Source organism: Paroedura picta, chromosome 16 (assembly GCF_049243985.1).
Source record: "Paroedura picta isolate Pp20150507F chromosome 16, Ppicta_v3.0, whole genome shotgun sequence".
Classification (NCBI taxonomy): domain Eukaryota; kingdom Metazoa; phylum Chordata; class Lepidosauria; order Squamata; family Gekkonidae; genus Paroedura; species Paroedura picta.
In genome coordinates, this window is record NC_135384.1 from 16,365,618 (window position 1) to 16,380,722 (window position 15,105).

Consider the following 15,105-nt stretch of genomic DNA (forward strand, 5'->3'; position numbering starts at 1 on the left):
TTCTCCCTGTTTGTAAAGCAGCATTCTCACTGCTTTACCTGTTTGCACTCTTTACCTGTTCCCAAGGAGGGCCACGTCACACGCAATGATCAGGCTCCGTAGACCGCAGTCCCATGTGGTTGATGCCCTTTGCCAGGATCACCAGCATGCCACACAGGGCAACGCTATGCACGCCGGGGACCGGGGTCAGACTGCACCAACCAGTCTGATGTTTCATCGTGGCGAGGAGAGAAGGGGGCGGAGACAACAAGCTGGGACCAGGAACTTTCAATACAAATCTACAACCTTTATTACAAGAGAGACCAAACTGGTGCAGTAGCAAGGCCCGCCGATCTCCCTGGAGGGGGCAGGGGCAGAAGGGGTAGTGTACATAAAGCTTTAGCCCAGGAAAAGTGCTGCAAAACCTCTTGCCGTCTTCCCAGAGGCAAAAGGTCTCAGCCAAGGTGCTGCCTGTAGCTCCCCTTCCCCACCTAAAAAAAAGGAAGAACTTCAGGAACGGGACAGGGGAGCGTCATGGGATCCATCGCCCGCACCCCCTGTTCAGAAGAGAGCGTCATTAGAGTCTCCAAACCACCCAGGCACATGGAGTGGAGGTACTGAGCAAACCACGACAAAATAAAGAGAGAGCCTCTGCCACACAACCTTGCCGGGCATCATTAAAAAGTCCTCTTGGAAAAGGAAGGAGGAGGGGACGTGAAAGCACCGAGGGGGTCCTGGCACCTTGGCCTCCCTCAACAGCACTCGCTGCCATCCCAGAAGCCAGTGGAGGCTCTGTGACCTGCCACAGAAGCAGGTGTGATATTGGAAAGGGGGGGGGGAGGTGAAGAGCTACACCACAGCTTTGGGAGGGAGGAAAGGGGGGGAGAACCCAGCTCCGTGTCCCCACTAGTCCCGCCGCAGGTTCTTTAACCGCTCCTCCAGGTCGGCGTCCGCATCGGCGAGAGCCGCTGCAGCCTCGGCCTTTTTGCCTCCAGCCACGCTCAACGAACCGCCAGTCGAAGGAAGGTCTGCAAGGCAAGGGAATCGAGTGTCAGGGACGGCACAAGACAAGGGACGCTTCGATCCTCGGCCCCTGCCCCCGCCCCCATCAGCTGCGCTTGAGCAGAGCAGAGACCCGGCCAGCAAGGAGAGGGAGAGACAGAGGTCCACGTGCACTGGAAGGAGTCTTTAACCTTCAAGCTAGTCAGAATGATTCCTTGGGCGCTACAAGTTGAGCCTTACTGCTTCCTAAAAAAGCCTTGCCCCTTGGGAGGATGTCCTGGGAGCTTGCCCTACCAGCCAAACCTTCTTGGTTCTGGACAGGATGATCCTCTTGGAAGGAGAACTGAAAAGGCTGTTCAGCTACTGTGATAAGCTAGAAAGTTGGCCAGCTTTCCTCCTTCCACAAACCATTTGCCCCACCCTGCTTTCAAGCTTCAGCAGAAGAGCTACCTGAAGAAGTGTGCATGCGTACAAAAGCTTACACCCAGCATAAAAGCTTACACCCAGTACAAAAGCTTACACCCAGCCAGCCATTCCTCCCCCACTGCCAATGGGCTTTTATTTTATTTGTTTTATGGGTCGTAGCTCTACAATGTCATGCCTATGGTAGAATGTTGATGGGTGCTAAGGTACCAATGGCATGGGCAAGGGGAAAGAGGGGGAAACCTGAGAATCACCTTGCACAGAGGCATTTGGCAGTGACAATGTGTCAACAGGATGGAAACTGATGCAGTCCTGGCATTCGTACACAAGAATGCAGTAAAGCAGGGGTAGTCAACCTGTGGTCCTCCAGATGCCCATGGACTACAATTCCCATGAGCCCCTGCCAGCAAACGCTGGCAGGGGCTCATGGGAATTGTAGTCCATGGGCATCTGGAGGACCACAGGTTGACTACCCCTGTGGTAAAGCACTAGCAATTGCCCTCACCTTGAGCATCAGCCCCCATGTATGCACACACAAAGCTGCCTTGTATCAAGACAGGGCCCTGATCCACTGGAACAAAGGCGGCTTACTCGAACAAGAACCCAAAAAGGTTAAAGAGTTGTAAACGTGCCAGTTATTATGAATACGAAGTACAGATAAGTTGAAGTGTTCAAATGTATGAAAGTACATGTATTTATTACAAAGAAAGCTAAAAACACTACAAGGCCTCAAAATTAATTATTAAACTCCTAAACAAGGACCAAATGACCTAGACCAAACGCCTGCTTCAGTGCTCAGGCATACATAAGCAAACAGAGAGAGTAAAATCCAGTAGCTCCTGGTCTTTTTCGTTATTTGACAATAGTTATTAGAGAGTAAAATCCAGTGGCTCCAGATATACAATTATTTTCAAATAATGAAAAAATCAGTAGGGAATGCTAAACAGAAAGGAATAAATACATGCATTTCCAAACAAATCTTTTTAATTCTCTATGCATTGTATTATTTTCCATGAACCGCCTTGAGCCAGCTTGCTGGGAGCGGCAGTATCCAAACATAAATAATAAATAAATACCTAATAAAAAAGTTGGGTACTTCCTGGCGATGTGCCGGCCCTCTGATTGGCCCTCAGTGGAAGGGCCCTCCTCCACTGAGGGCCAATAAGAGGCCCTCAGGCTCTCTTTGGCCTCCTAATCACCAGGCAACACAGGGAAGGACAATCTGAGCCCTCGGGGAGGGCGGTATATAAATATAATAAATAAATAAATAAACAATTCACTCGATGGTGGCCCTTCCATGGTGCCACCACGCTCTCTAGCCTCCTTGTCGCCAGGGAAGGCCAAGTGCGTGCCCCATGGCAGCCCTGCCACTCTCCTCAGCCTCCTTGCTGCCAAGGGAGGGCATGAAAGCCTATCCGTCTGTTCTCCGTGGCCTCCTGAATACCGGGAGAACTGGGGGGGAGGGGCTGCCAGTGTTTTTAACAAGCTTCTCTACTATTTTGTAATAGGCTGCACATTTATCTCTTTAACCTTTTAGGGTTCTTGATTTATTTTGTGGGTTCTTTTCTCTTGTTTTCTTTGTGTTCACTCTAAGCGTCCTAGAAGCATCATTTTGCTTGGCTATTCCCCATTAGTTCCCCTCTGGCCACTTTTAATCCACCCCACCAATCCATCTGACCCATGCTGCGGGGGACTGATATGAGTCCTGCACACACCAAAAAACACTTTTAAGGCCAGTATTGTCTACTCAGGCAAGTAGTGGCTTTCCAAGACCTCAGGTAGCATATCAACTACCAGACAGTCCTGTTAACTGGAGATGCAGGGGAACTGAACCAGGGACCTTCTGCATGCCAAGCAGATGCTCTACCACAAAGTCCTGGCCCTCAAGATGGCCAGCTGAGGATCAGTGGCAAACAGGAAACCTCAGGCTGCAACCCTGCTTTTCTCCCAGTTAAAGGCTACTGAAATAAGGAAAATCTTTTCCCTGCCAGAGGCCACCAGTCAGAGAAGCCAATGCTCAGTGACCCTAAGGCAGCTTCATAGGGTCACCCAAAATACCACCTGCCAAAGTACTCCCCCTGCCATTCCCCTCCCCCCACTACTCCCCAATACTCACTAGACAGCTCATCCGTCAACGTCAGACCCAGTTCGTCCAGCACTTGAGCAACCACAGCATCGCTGCAAGCAGAAGAAACGTGTATGAGACAGGCAGCTCTCAGAGCTCAGAATGCTGCATCTGCCCATAACATTTTCTCCCCACCCCCACCCCTCCTGAAATCCAGGATGAAGTGATACAATCCATCCTTTATAAACAGACGTCTAGGTCCACATAACCGAGAGAAAGAAGACAACCAAAATTCTACTAAAACCAGCCACCTTTCCCAATGGTTAGTGCAGACCCCGCACTCCACGCAGTTAAATATCTCATTCAAGATACATTGTCTGGAGTGTTGCACACCCACAAATTCAAAACTGCACAGCGTTCCATGTGTCTATATGCGCAGAGGATTGGACCCTACCAGTTTTTCTACTGGTTTCTTCCTCACTGTGGCTCCCATGATTCATGGTTTTAGTTACTGTTGTTACTACTGTTGTACCTGTGTTATGATTTCCAAGTTTTCTGCAAACTGCCCTGAGTCGCGAGGGGAAGGCAGTATATATAAAGAAATAAAATAAATAAATTCCACAATCGATGGTACACCTTTGTCAGCGGTCCCTGTCTAAAAAAAAAAACAGTCCTTGCTCCCTCTGTGACTAACAGAAAGGCTGGTAGGATCCAGCCCACTCTGCTTCTTCAGGGATGTGCGGAATATGTAGCTAGTAGCCTACTTCTGAACAAGTGACTAGCGCTTTTCAGCAGGCCATCTGTCAGGCCTGTGTCGAACTCTCCCAGACAAAGTTTCCCATGCAAAGCATGTGCTAGAACCTAGACCAGGCTTTCTCAGCCAGGGTTTCGTGAAACCCTGGGGTTTCTCAACGGCCCAGGAAGGGTTTCTGAATGGGTGGGAGTTGATTTATAATATATTTTTTAAAGGTGTTAAACACTTATTGGGTGATATGACCATATATGGTCATGTTGACCCCCCTCCCAAAAAAAAGGCCAATGATGGGCCTGGAGAGGGTAGGAAGGGAAGGAGCCTTGGGTGGGCGTGTTCACAATTATGCTTCCCAACCGTATCCTGCACCATTGCACCACTTCTGGAGTTTCTCGAAGCCTGAAGAATGTTTCAGGGGGTTCGCGACAGTAAAAAGGTTGAGAAAGGCTGACCAAGACAAAGCACTCTATCCTAGACGTATGAAAGATCCGAGCAATAAACACTCTGGGAGAAAGAGGCCTACCTCCCTGCTTGGGCTTCTGGTCCGTGGGAAAATACAGGGCTATAAAAGCATTAGAATCATAGAGTTGGAAGGGGCCATACAGGCCATCTAGTCCAACCTCCTGCTCAACGCAGGATCAGCCCTAAGCATCCTAAAGCATCCAAGAAAAGTGTGTATCCAACCTTTGCTTGAAGACTGCCAGCATTCTAACAAGTCAAGGTACAGAAGGTAACATGTGAACAGGGTCTTGATATTACACACACACACACCCAAGATACCACCACTGCTCTTGCAAATGATGCTAAATGGGTGGGCCTTGGTCTGATCCAGCAAACCAACAAGTTAGCTATGCCCTAACGTCTAAGAGCTCTCCTGGTTCATAAGTTTGCAATACACTGAAGAACTACTACAATACGAATTGGGGGGGGGGGGGGCAAGAAGCAAGCCCACAAGTCAAAGAGACCATTCTTCAGTGCTAGCAATTCTAGTTCTCCCAGTCACTACGTGCACACTTCTATTCTGGGTCAGATATCAGGGCTTAAGGAGATAATTGTCCCTCCCCAAAAAATGCAGATTGCTGCCTTGTCCAGCTTCTGTGTGCTTCAGAATTGCAAAATGAACAGAAAACGTTTGTTCTCAGCATCCACTCGGTTCCACTGCTTGAGACTAGCTTTGCCGTGCTGCGATTAGCATTTGGAAGGAGAAAACATTTTAAGGGGAAAAGTATCAGCTGCCCAGGGAAGGCGGTTTAGAAAGCTGAAAGTGAGGGGAGTTTGTAGAGTTACCTTTGCTCTCCATTCTCTGCATGAGGCTAAGGCAAATTGAGGCTATAAAGCTTTGCATGCAATTGACAGCATGTCCAAGTTACACAGAAGGGGAAGAGAACCATTGGTGCAAAAACTGCCACCTTCGTGAAAATGAGGACGAGGTCTTTCAGGCACGGGGCCTCACTCCAGCACCATCAGGTACTCCTTGCCTGATCTCCATTTTTCTCTGCTGTAGCCACCTCCCAGCAGCCCCCACTCACCTTTCCTCCTCGTCCTCCTCATCCCCCATGGCATCGTCGATGGCATCGTTCATCATCTCCTCCTTCATGTCCATGATTTCCGACTGCTTCTCAAACTCCATCATGATCTTCTGGATCTGGGGTAGCTTCAGCTGAAAGAAACCAAAGCAGCAGGCTTTGCATTTAAGAATGGACCAGAGCTATGCCCCAACAAAAGTGCAGGGAGGACGCTTGCGAAGGGCAAAGTTCCTGCCTGAGAGAGCTGCCACCAATGGCAGCATTGGATGTGCTGACAAACCGACACCACAGAAGGCTCCCTCATAGCTTTGCAAGGCTTCTAGGAAATTGGGAGGTGTGTAAAGCAATGCTGAACACAGAGAAGGATCAGAACTTCCCTCAGCAGAAGTGATAAGCCCTCCCCATAACCAGGCCTAGGATCCTTTGCACTCTTCTTTTCAAAGTCTGTTACTCCATTTTTGAAGGGAGAAAGGGACTAAATAGTTGGTGGGGATCAGGGGATCAGAATGTTTTCCTAGTGAAATCCAGAAGCCCGTGCTCTTTGGCTCCTCAGGAGATTGCACCTGGCATTTAATCTCTGCTTGAAAAGTTTTTATCCCACTGTTCCCCCAAAGAAAGTCAAGCAGCATCCCTTCCCCTCCCCCTTGCAATGACCCTATGAGGGAGAGGTCTGCAAGAGAGGCTGAATCAAGGGAACTCAACAAGCGTCACAATGGAAGGAAAATCTGAATCCAAATTCTGTTGGTGGCACTAGAACCCTAACGCTTTCCCACATTGGCTTGCTCTTGTAATTCTAGTGTAGCCAAATTCAAGAGCATTATGGCTCAGCAACAAAGGAGGTCACCTCTATGTTTAAACTTTGTTTTTTCCAGCAAAACAGTCGGCTATGGGGAGGGGAGTGAGCCCCTGCCCTCATGCACGATGTGGAGAAAAGCAAATATTGAGCACGTGCCAAAGATTAATCTCCTGAGGCTGCTCCCTCTCACGTGTTCACCTTCTCTCCAAGAACATAGTGATGCAAAAGCTGACTCAAGGGGCTGGTGGGGAGGACAGCTGCTCAGTTTTGCCCAGTCAATGCTAAGTCAGTGATATCATAACTCAAGACACATAAAGGAATAGAGCAGGAGGGGAAGCCACTGAGTTAGCTGGGCTTCTTCCCCTATTTCCGTGTGCTGTGATGTCACCACCCATCTGACAATACAGGTTGTCCAATTAAGACTTGCATCTTCTTTAACAGCAGACATCATGACTCAGCCCCATCATGTTGCCCTGACGAGCTCTGCAGCTTCCAGTCATTCACACAAGCAGACAAAACTAGGTAAAGGTATCCCCTGAGCAAGCACTGGGTCATGTCTGACCCTTGGGGTGACGCCCTCCAGCATTTTCATGGCAGAGTCAATATGGGGTGGTTTGCCAGTGCCTTCCCCAGTCATTACCCTTTACCCCCCAGCAAGCTGGGTACTCATTTTACCTACCTCGGAAGGATGGAAGGCTGAGTCCACCTTTTACAGACAAAACTAGGGTATTCTAAATTCTGGGTGTTTTTGTTTGATTTCAGCAGGCAAAAACAAGGGGGTGGGGATGACTGCATGTCGTGTGAACTAATTACAAATCTGTGTCCTTTGCAAAACTTTATTCCTCCACTGAATCTGGGACAGAGGATTTGGCAGATATTAAAACTTTGGGTTTTTTCCATACATTTCTGCATGCCGAACGAAAAATGCCATCCCGATCACTGAGAAGCATCTTGCCGGCTATTGTTAGAAGGCTTTGCACCAGGTCACCAAAAGACTAAAGGGCTGTTTTGCTTCCTATGTAAATGCTTAGTTGCAAATAATAGGGAGAGGTATCCAGAGAAAGACATGGTAAGTATAATCTCTAAGGAGGATCAACTGCATAATGGGCTTAGATCTGGAGGGGTAGGCAAACTGTGGACCTCCAGATGTCCATGCACTACAATTCCCATGACATTCGCTGGCAAGGGCTCATGGGAATTGTAGTCCATGGACATCTGGAGGGCCACAGTTTGCCTACCCCTCATCTAGACACTCATCATCTGTCTCTACAGTTATCACAGAAGCTTTTCTGAAGCAGCATCCATGTGCTTGCCTACAGTTTATCACAGAGGCTCTCCTGCAGTATCACAAGGCTGGGACTTCCCCAAATTTTCATTAGAGGACTACTACAGCTGGTTTGATGTCCTTATTATTTATTGTATTGATTACCCACCCTTTCGTTTTGGACTCAGGGCAGGGTACATCACAATAAAAACATACAGAATAAAATATATAGCCCTTTGAGGGTGGCAAATATATAGCCCTTTGAGAGGTGGTCCCACAGACAAATTAAGACATAAAGATCATATGTAATTTAATTGTATACATTTATTTATATATATTTATTATAAAATTCAATAGCCATTATTTATCTGATCCCCATAATTCTGTCAGGAGGAATTCCAGGCCAAAAGTGCAGCAAACAAGTCTGCTGCTGCAGACGTCAGCATCTGGTATTGACAATGGGGAGGGAAGTGGGGCAAGTCAAGAGTGAAGGGGAATCAGGGCTTCCCTAGAAACACTGAATGGAGGACTTGCCCCATGCAAACCTTTTTAAACTTTCCAGCCTCACACATTGTCCCTCCTGTTTGCTTCCTCTCATCAAAGCTCACCTAAAACAGGAGTCAGCAATCCAGAAGAACTGGTTTTTTGTACCCTGCTTTTTTACTACCCGAAGGAGGCTCAACGTAGCCTACCATTCCTCTCCCCACAACAGAAACCCTATAACAGGGGTAGTCAACCTGTGGTCCTCCAGATGTCCATGGACTACAATTCCCATGAGCCCCTGCCAGCAAACTCTGGCAAGGGCTCATGGGAATTGTAGCCCATGGACATCTGGAGGACCGCAGGTTGACTACCCCTGCCCTATAAGGTAGGTGAGGGTGTGAGAGCTCTGAGAGAACTGTGATTGTCCCAAGGTCACCCGGCTGGCTGCATGTAGAGGAGGAATGGAGAATCAAGCTTGGTTCTCTAAATTAGAAGCCACTGCTGTTAACCACTACACCATGCGGGCTACAGCTCCACAGTCAAATGTGACTCCTAATGGAATCAGCAATAGATTTTTTAAAATGAAGATGTATTGGAAGAGGGGAGGGGGATGCTCAAATAGCCAATATGTGAATGCAGAAACATATTTTTATGGGACTAAAGAGCTTCCGAGAGATGTTTTACAGACAGGGAAACCATGTAAGGGAACAGTTACCAGTTATCCAACATTAACAATATGCATATTAATGCCACAGTGCTCCCCTATGTCTTTATTACTTATGGTGAGACACCGTGGGTGCCACTTCCTGAGAAAGAACTTGCGACAACCAGCGTGTTCAGGCTGTAGAAATGGCATGGATTATCAATAGATCCGTTATAGTACTGCTAATCTGCATGCTTTTCCTTATACAAATAGACTTTACTACACTGGATTATTTGCTGATCTTTTGCCTCAATTTGGATGGACTTTGGCTCTCTCATTTTAAAAGGTTGCTGCCTCCTGCTCGAAAGGGGTAAGGTACAAAAGCACACCCTGTTTTTTAAAAAAGGGAACCTGGGATAACCAGAACTGAACCCCAAGAGTTGGCAGTCTTCCTCTTAACCTTACACCACTCCCTGCCTTCACTCCACATGCTTGGCGCCTGCTCACCTGTCGATTCATGGTGGCCATGGCTTTAGTGACACCCTTCATTGCCTGAGCCATGGAATTGTTTGACTTGAGGGTCTGTATTTTGAGGGACACCGCCTGGATGTTGGCCCGCATCATGATGAACTTCTTGACGTAACGCCTCGTTCGCACCAGATCTTTGGCCATGATCTTTACCGCATCCTACAGTGGGAGAAACAGGTTTAGAGAAGGAAATGCAAACACCCTCCCGATGGTCTCCGTGCACAAAGATCTGCCCTTTTTCTCTTTTACCATCTGCCCCTGTTTCGCCATCTTCTTGATGTCGGCAATGATCTTTTTCTCCTGGGCTTCCAGCTTCTGGCGCTCGCGGTCCAGTTCTCGCATGCTGCGGTTCAGCACCCTCTGATTTTGCCGGAGCATCTCTTCCGGGGTCTTCCGACGTCCAAAAAGCATATCCATGGCAGCAGAGTATGAGTTATCCTGCAACTGAGTCAACAGACAGGATTCGTTGACTTTTAAACCTGTCTCCCTAACAAGGTAGCACCTAAGGAGTACATGCTAAACTGAGCTATAAAGAGCGAACAACCAAGTCAGCTATAATCTAAGGCAGGGGTAGTCAACCTGTGGTCCTCCAGATGTTAATGGACTACAATTCCCATGAGCTCCTGCCAGCAAACGCAGAGTCAAAACGAACCCCAGAAAATTATAACTTGTTTTCAACCAAAACATCTTCCTCAGTGATTCTTGTTGTTATAATTCAAATTGAGTAATTCTGTATTCTGTATTATTTTCCATCAAGTTTCCACTTCCATGCCATATTATTGACCACGTTATTTTAGGCATGGACCACTGGATCGTCATTAATACAGACTGCATGAACCTTTATGATCCAAGTGATATTAATAAGTGGAAACTTGGTGGAAAATAATACAGAATTACTCACTTTGAATTATAACAACAAAAGAGTCACTGAAGGAGGAGTGTTGGTTGAAAACAAGCTATAAGTTCCCGGGGCTCGTTTTGACTCTGCTTCAAGGATACAAGAAACATTTATATTGATTTGCCATCGTCAGCCTGGTCGCACTGGTTCCCGGTATTTCGGCTGACAGGTACTTCTTGTTGATCGGCTGTAATCTAAGCCTAGTGATGAACTCCATCTGACCAAGTGCAGAGATGAGGAAAGACAACGAGGGATTAACTTAAACGGCTATTCAAGCCTTGCCAGGCCAAATGCAGGAATTAAAAAAGGAAACTGTATTCCAAAGTTGACTTCAACAGCACTAAAACTATTTCAGTCTACCATTTAAAATGGAAGAAACAATGCATCTTCACAGTATAGAGTAGAATATGATGAAAAGTGTCTTCATCCTAACATCATAGAAAGAGAAATAACATCCCAAATATAAGCTAGTTTTGCAAGTCTGCCTCAGCTATTTCATCACTTACACGCGACCACGCAAGATGAACAAGTCTCTCAGACAGCAAAGAGTTTCCCTTTTTTTACTGCTGCATCATCCTATGTGACTTTCCCTCTGTGTTATTTTGATTTTCAAGCCAAATGCAGGAACAACTGGAGGCAGCAGAGAGATCCTTTTTAATTGTATTTATTCTTTTTGCATTTATACCGCACCTTTCCCCAGAGGCTCAGGGAAGCTTTGCAAAAGCTGCCACTCTGTGACAGAGCTGAGCTAATACATTTACACATCCACTGAAACAATTGCAAGCATTGAGATCAGCGTCTCGCAGCTCTGCCAGTGCTGAATAACTTCATTGCCATGACATCCAGCAAATGCTAGGTTGGATCCAGACAGCTTAGCTCACCCAATTCGCCTCTGAACTACAGCCTCTGCTCCACAACATTTGTCCATGCAAAACGGACATTTACTTTCCCCACTTATTATGTTCCCTGCTCTCAAATCCTTCAATGATATCCTGAATCCCATAAACAACCTTTATGAATTGAGCAAAACAATGGACGCAAGTACAGTAAGTGCGCCTTTTAAAGCAAGGGGAGAAGAAATGGGGATTTTCCAAGACTACAGCGGGTCCATTAGTATCAATGGTGAAGCAGAAATGTTTTAGAAGATGTCTGCAAACTAGCCTCATCTCTGGGATGGAGCATAGGCATGTCCATAAACGGATGGCATCTCTGCCATAAGCCACTGGCATCAACCAGGGACAGGACCAAGCCACAGGCTATGTGGCACCACACTGTCTGCAAAGACATGGGTCCAAAAGGGGGGGTGAAAGGGAGATAGAGCTTTGGGGCTGCCCCACACAAGAAAATATTTAGCACCACAAGCACACCCACCATCAACACATGGAGGGACAACATTTGTTTTTCTAGAGCAAAATCTCCTTTCTATCATTACCTATATTTGCATCTATCTGCTGGTAGTATCAAAGTGATCACCATGGAGCCAGAAGTCCTTTAATGCGGCTCACGTGCCAAACATAATACAGTGAACTCTACTCCCTGACCACCATAGTGAATCAAAGAGCCACTCTTCATATAAACGGGATTATTAAGGAGACAACATTTTATTCATTTATTATTATACATTTATATTAACCACCTGTGGTTTATAATAGAGGTAGAACATAAAATTAGTATAAAAATATAAATTTAAATAACTTTATTAAATTACAATATTGAAATGGGTTAAACAAGAGGGGGCGAAAAAGAGGGGTTCATAATATATTGGGTTTTATTTTATTATTTTATTGCCTTTCTAGGGATTGCCAAACTTGTTGAGTTTAGGAGCACTTCTGGAATGTTGAGGCCCCTAACTCTCAACCATCAGCCACCAATTGGCTGTCATGGAGCTGACGTTTAAAACATCAGAAGGCTCCAAGCCACACATCCTCTAGCAACGAAGACCGCTTGGTAAGAGTTCTTCCTGCAAGCAAAAAGGTGATGCATGTGGGACTCTTCTGAGAACCTAGTCTTTTGCTTCAGGAAAGAAGAGATTAAGCTGGAGGTCATAAAAGCCAGGTGCGCTGTTCCATCTTAGTCATGCTCACAAACAGGAAAGGGAACCCAGAACATGGGTATACAGATGAGGAGGCGGGGCAATGCATACCAAGAGTGCCTTCCCAATGAAACAGGGAATACTAAGGGTTGCGGGATCCTACTTCCTGGGTAGCCAAGCATACGGAGAAGACAAAGAGTGCATAGACATACATGGGAAAGCATATCCCCAATTGTACCAGTAACACACTGATGATTAATGTACCCCATTTAAATACCAGTGAGAGATAAACTCTCCGTAAAGTTACACCAAAGGTGAGTTCCCTCTTCATACGGGGGATGAGGAATGAACCATTCAACATGTGGAAAGCAGGATATAATTCTAGACAAGTCATCACAGTAATAACTATACAGATGGAAAACAGGGCGAGGCTGACACTTTGGACACACGCGAGAAAAGCAGACAGACACCCAAGCTAGCCAAGACTTTACAAATGCCTTATCTGTTCTCCTTTGCTTTGAACTAGGACCACTCCTCAAACAAAAATCACTTCCAGACCATTCACCAAAAGAGCTGGCTTTCATATCCGCCTTTCACTACCCGAAGGAGTCCCAAAGCGGCTTACAATTGCCTTCCCTCCCGTCCCCTCTCTCCACAACCTGGGCGGTGAAGCTGAAAGAGCTCTGAGAGAACTGGACTGGCCCAAGGTCAGCCAGAGGGAGCAGGAGCGGACTTCGTTGCCCAGATTAGAGGCTGCCGCTCCTAAGCCGGGGGACGGGAGGCGGCTATAAGACAGCCAGGTTCAAATACCCGCTTCTGCCTTCAAACTCAAACCTTGGGCCGGCCGCGCACATTCAGCCTAGCCTACCCTGCAGGGTCGTCGTAGGCATAAACAGCAAACGCCTTCTGAATTCGGGTGGGACAGCATTTGATCCCGAGGATGCAAGGGAAGAGGAACGGGGGGGGGGGAGAGAGAGAGTAGCTGCAGGCGCCCCTTGCCCCCCCCCCCCCCCGGGCTTCTTACCCAGCCGCGGCGACACGAGCCTTCCGCCTCTCTCGGGGCCCTTGTTGTTTCCTCCCGTCTCTTCTTCCGCTGACGTCACAAGGGTGGAGCGCTCGCGCCAGGGTCACGAGGGGAGGAGGGCGTCAATAGGCGGAAGCCTCCCTTCAGGGGGTGCGGAGAAGGGGAGAACCATAGAAACAGAGGGGGGGAGAGAAGGGCTACGCGCTTGTGCCGGCAACTTCCGGTCTACAGTTCAGCTTCAAAAGAAAATAAAAAGCCTGTCCTCCCACGGCAAAGTCGTCCAAGGGCCGTAGAGATGACCGGGGATAGAGCGGCACCACAGGGAACCGTAACCAATGGCGACGGGCCGCCGGTGCCGGAAGTTCAGGCTCTGCGTCGCGCTGGCCTTTATTCTAGGGCTGGGGGGGGCGTAGGGGAGCTGGTAGAGGCGCCCTCGGAGAGCCCCTCGTAGCGGCCGACCCAACACGACCCTCGGCTCAGTGCTCTGCGCTTCTGTTTCTCAGCCGGCAACTCCTCCTATACTGGAGTCATTCGCAAGCCGCCGAAGCAGCAGGAGTCTCAAAGTAAATAAAGCCAAACGAATGTTGTCTCAACCGTCCCCCCGCCCTCATATTGTTTTCAGATGGTGAAAGGTTTTACTCAAGCAATGGTAGGCTACGACTTCCTATGTAAGGAGGGCAACTTTGACTTCCCTCTTTCTTAACCCCAAAACAAGTTTACCAGAAGTAGAATGGACCAGCTACCGTTTGCATGTCTGAGAATGCTCGACAGCAAGTGCAAAGATAGAGAAACCACACCCGTTGTTGTTGTTGTTGTTGCACAAATATATGAGAAATAACTAGAAAAATAGAGTGATGGATATATAGAATTCCAAACGGGACTGAGCACACATTAGACCAGAAGCAAGACCCATGCATGAGATTCAGGGAATTTAAACCCAAAGCAGCCCATGCAATCCATACTGAAAGCTTAACACGTTAAGATTCAGAGATACAGCTGCATAAAATAATTCTTCCTGGAGGATTTAGGTACAGTCATCACAATTGTGCTACCTGCCACCCAAACTGGTAAGGGTATCTGGGTTCCAGAGAAATTGTGGTTTATAGACAATGAAAGCCAACCTGATGCAGTGGTTAGAATGGCAGACTAGTATTCACGAGACCCAGGTTCAAATTCCTATGAAAGCACTCTGGGTGACGTTAGCCCAGTCACTCAGATCACACTGTCGGCTAAACATCACCAGGTTGTTGTGAGGATAAAATGTAAGCTGCTTTATGTCTTCAGTGGGGAGAAAAACAAGATAACTTTTTTAAAATTCAATTTTCACTGCACTTTTTTTCATTTGCTGGTTAAGCTTGCAAAACAAAGTTCATCTTCTCATCTAACAATTTCCCAAGAACTAAAGTGATTCACATAATTGCAACAGCGGACCTAGGGAGTTTAAAACCAAGAGCAATCTGCAGGGCAGCATCAGTCACACATGACAAAATGAAGCCTCCCAAAGAAGAAATCCATATAAGAAGAGACAGCAAGGTAAGATGGACTAGATTAGTGGGAGATCAGCTTATTAGGTCCCCTAGCAAAGACAGGCATAAAATGGGGATTCCTCAGAGAGCAAAGCGTGTAAGTAAATGTGGTCAAACATGTACAATGTTTCCCTAGCACCTGTAATGGCTGTCTGTGACTTCGCA

At 47.2% G+C, this 15,105-nt stretch overlaps 1 protein-coding gene across 1 annotated transcript; it reads right to left on the bottom strand.

Annotated features, from left to right (window-relative positions):
• Positions 1-265: 265 nt before the first annotated feature.
• CHMP2A (charged multivesicular body protein 2A) lies at positions 266-13,588 on the bottom strand. The gene is made up of 6 exons (XM_077313558.1): positions 13,415-13,588; positions 9,710-9,904; positions 9,440-9,619; positions 5,750-5,880; positions 3,521-3,582; positions 266-1,007 (listed from the first exon to the last, which is right to left on the bottom strand). The coding sequence occupies exons 2-6, from the start codon at positions 9,875-9,877 to the stop codon at positions 886-888; spliced, it is 663 nt and encodes a 220-aa protein (XP_077169673.1). The 5' UTR covers positions 9,878-9,904; positions 13,415-13,588; the 3' UTR covers positions 266-885.
• Positions 13,589-15,105: the final 1,517 nt, after the last annotated feature.

What these genes read in the sequence shown, in the direction of transcription:
- CHMP2A (XM_077313558.1), bottom strand. Translation starts at nt 9,877, where the DNA reads ATGGATATGCTTTTTGGACGTCGGAAGACCCCGGAAGAGATGCTCCGG. An exon ending in GAGGAGGACGAGGAGGAAAG is followed by an intron (nt 3,583 to 5,749) that starts GTGAGTGGGGGC and finishes TTCTGCTTGCAG; the next exon opens with CGATGCTGTGGTTGCTCAAG. An exon ending in GTTGACGGATGAGCTGTCTA is followed by an intron (nt 1,008 to 3,520) that starts GTGAGTATTGGG and finishes CTTGCCTTGCAG; the next exon opens with ACCTTCCTTCGACTGGCGGT.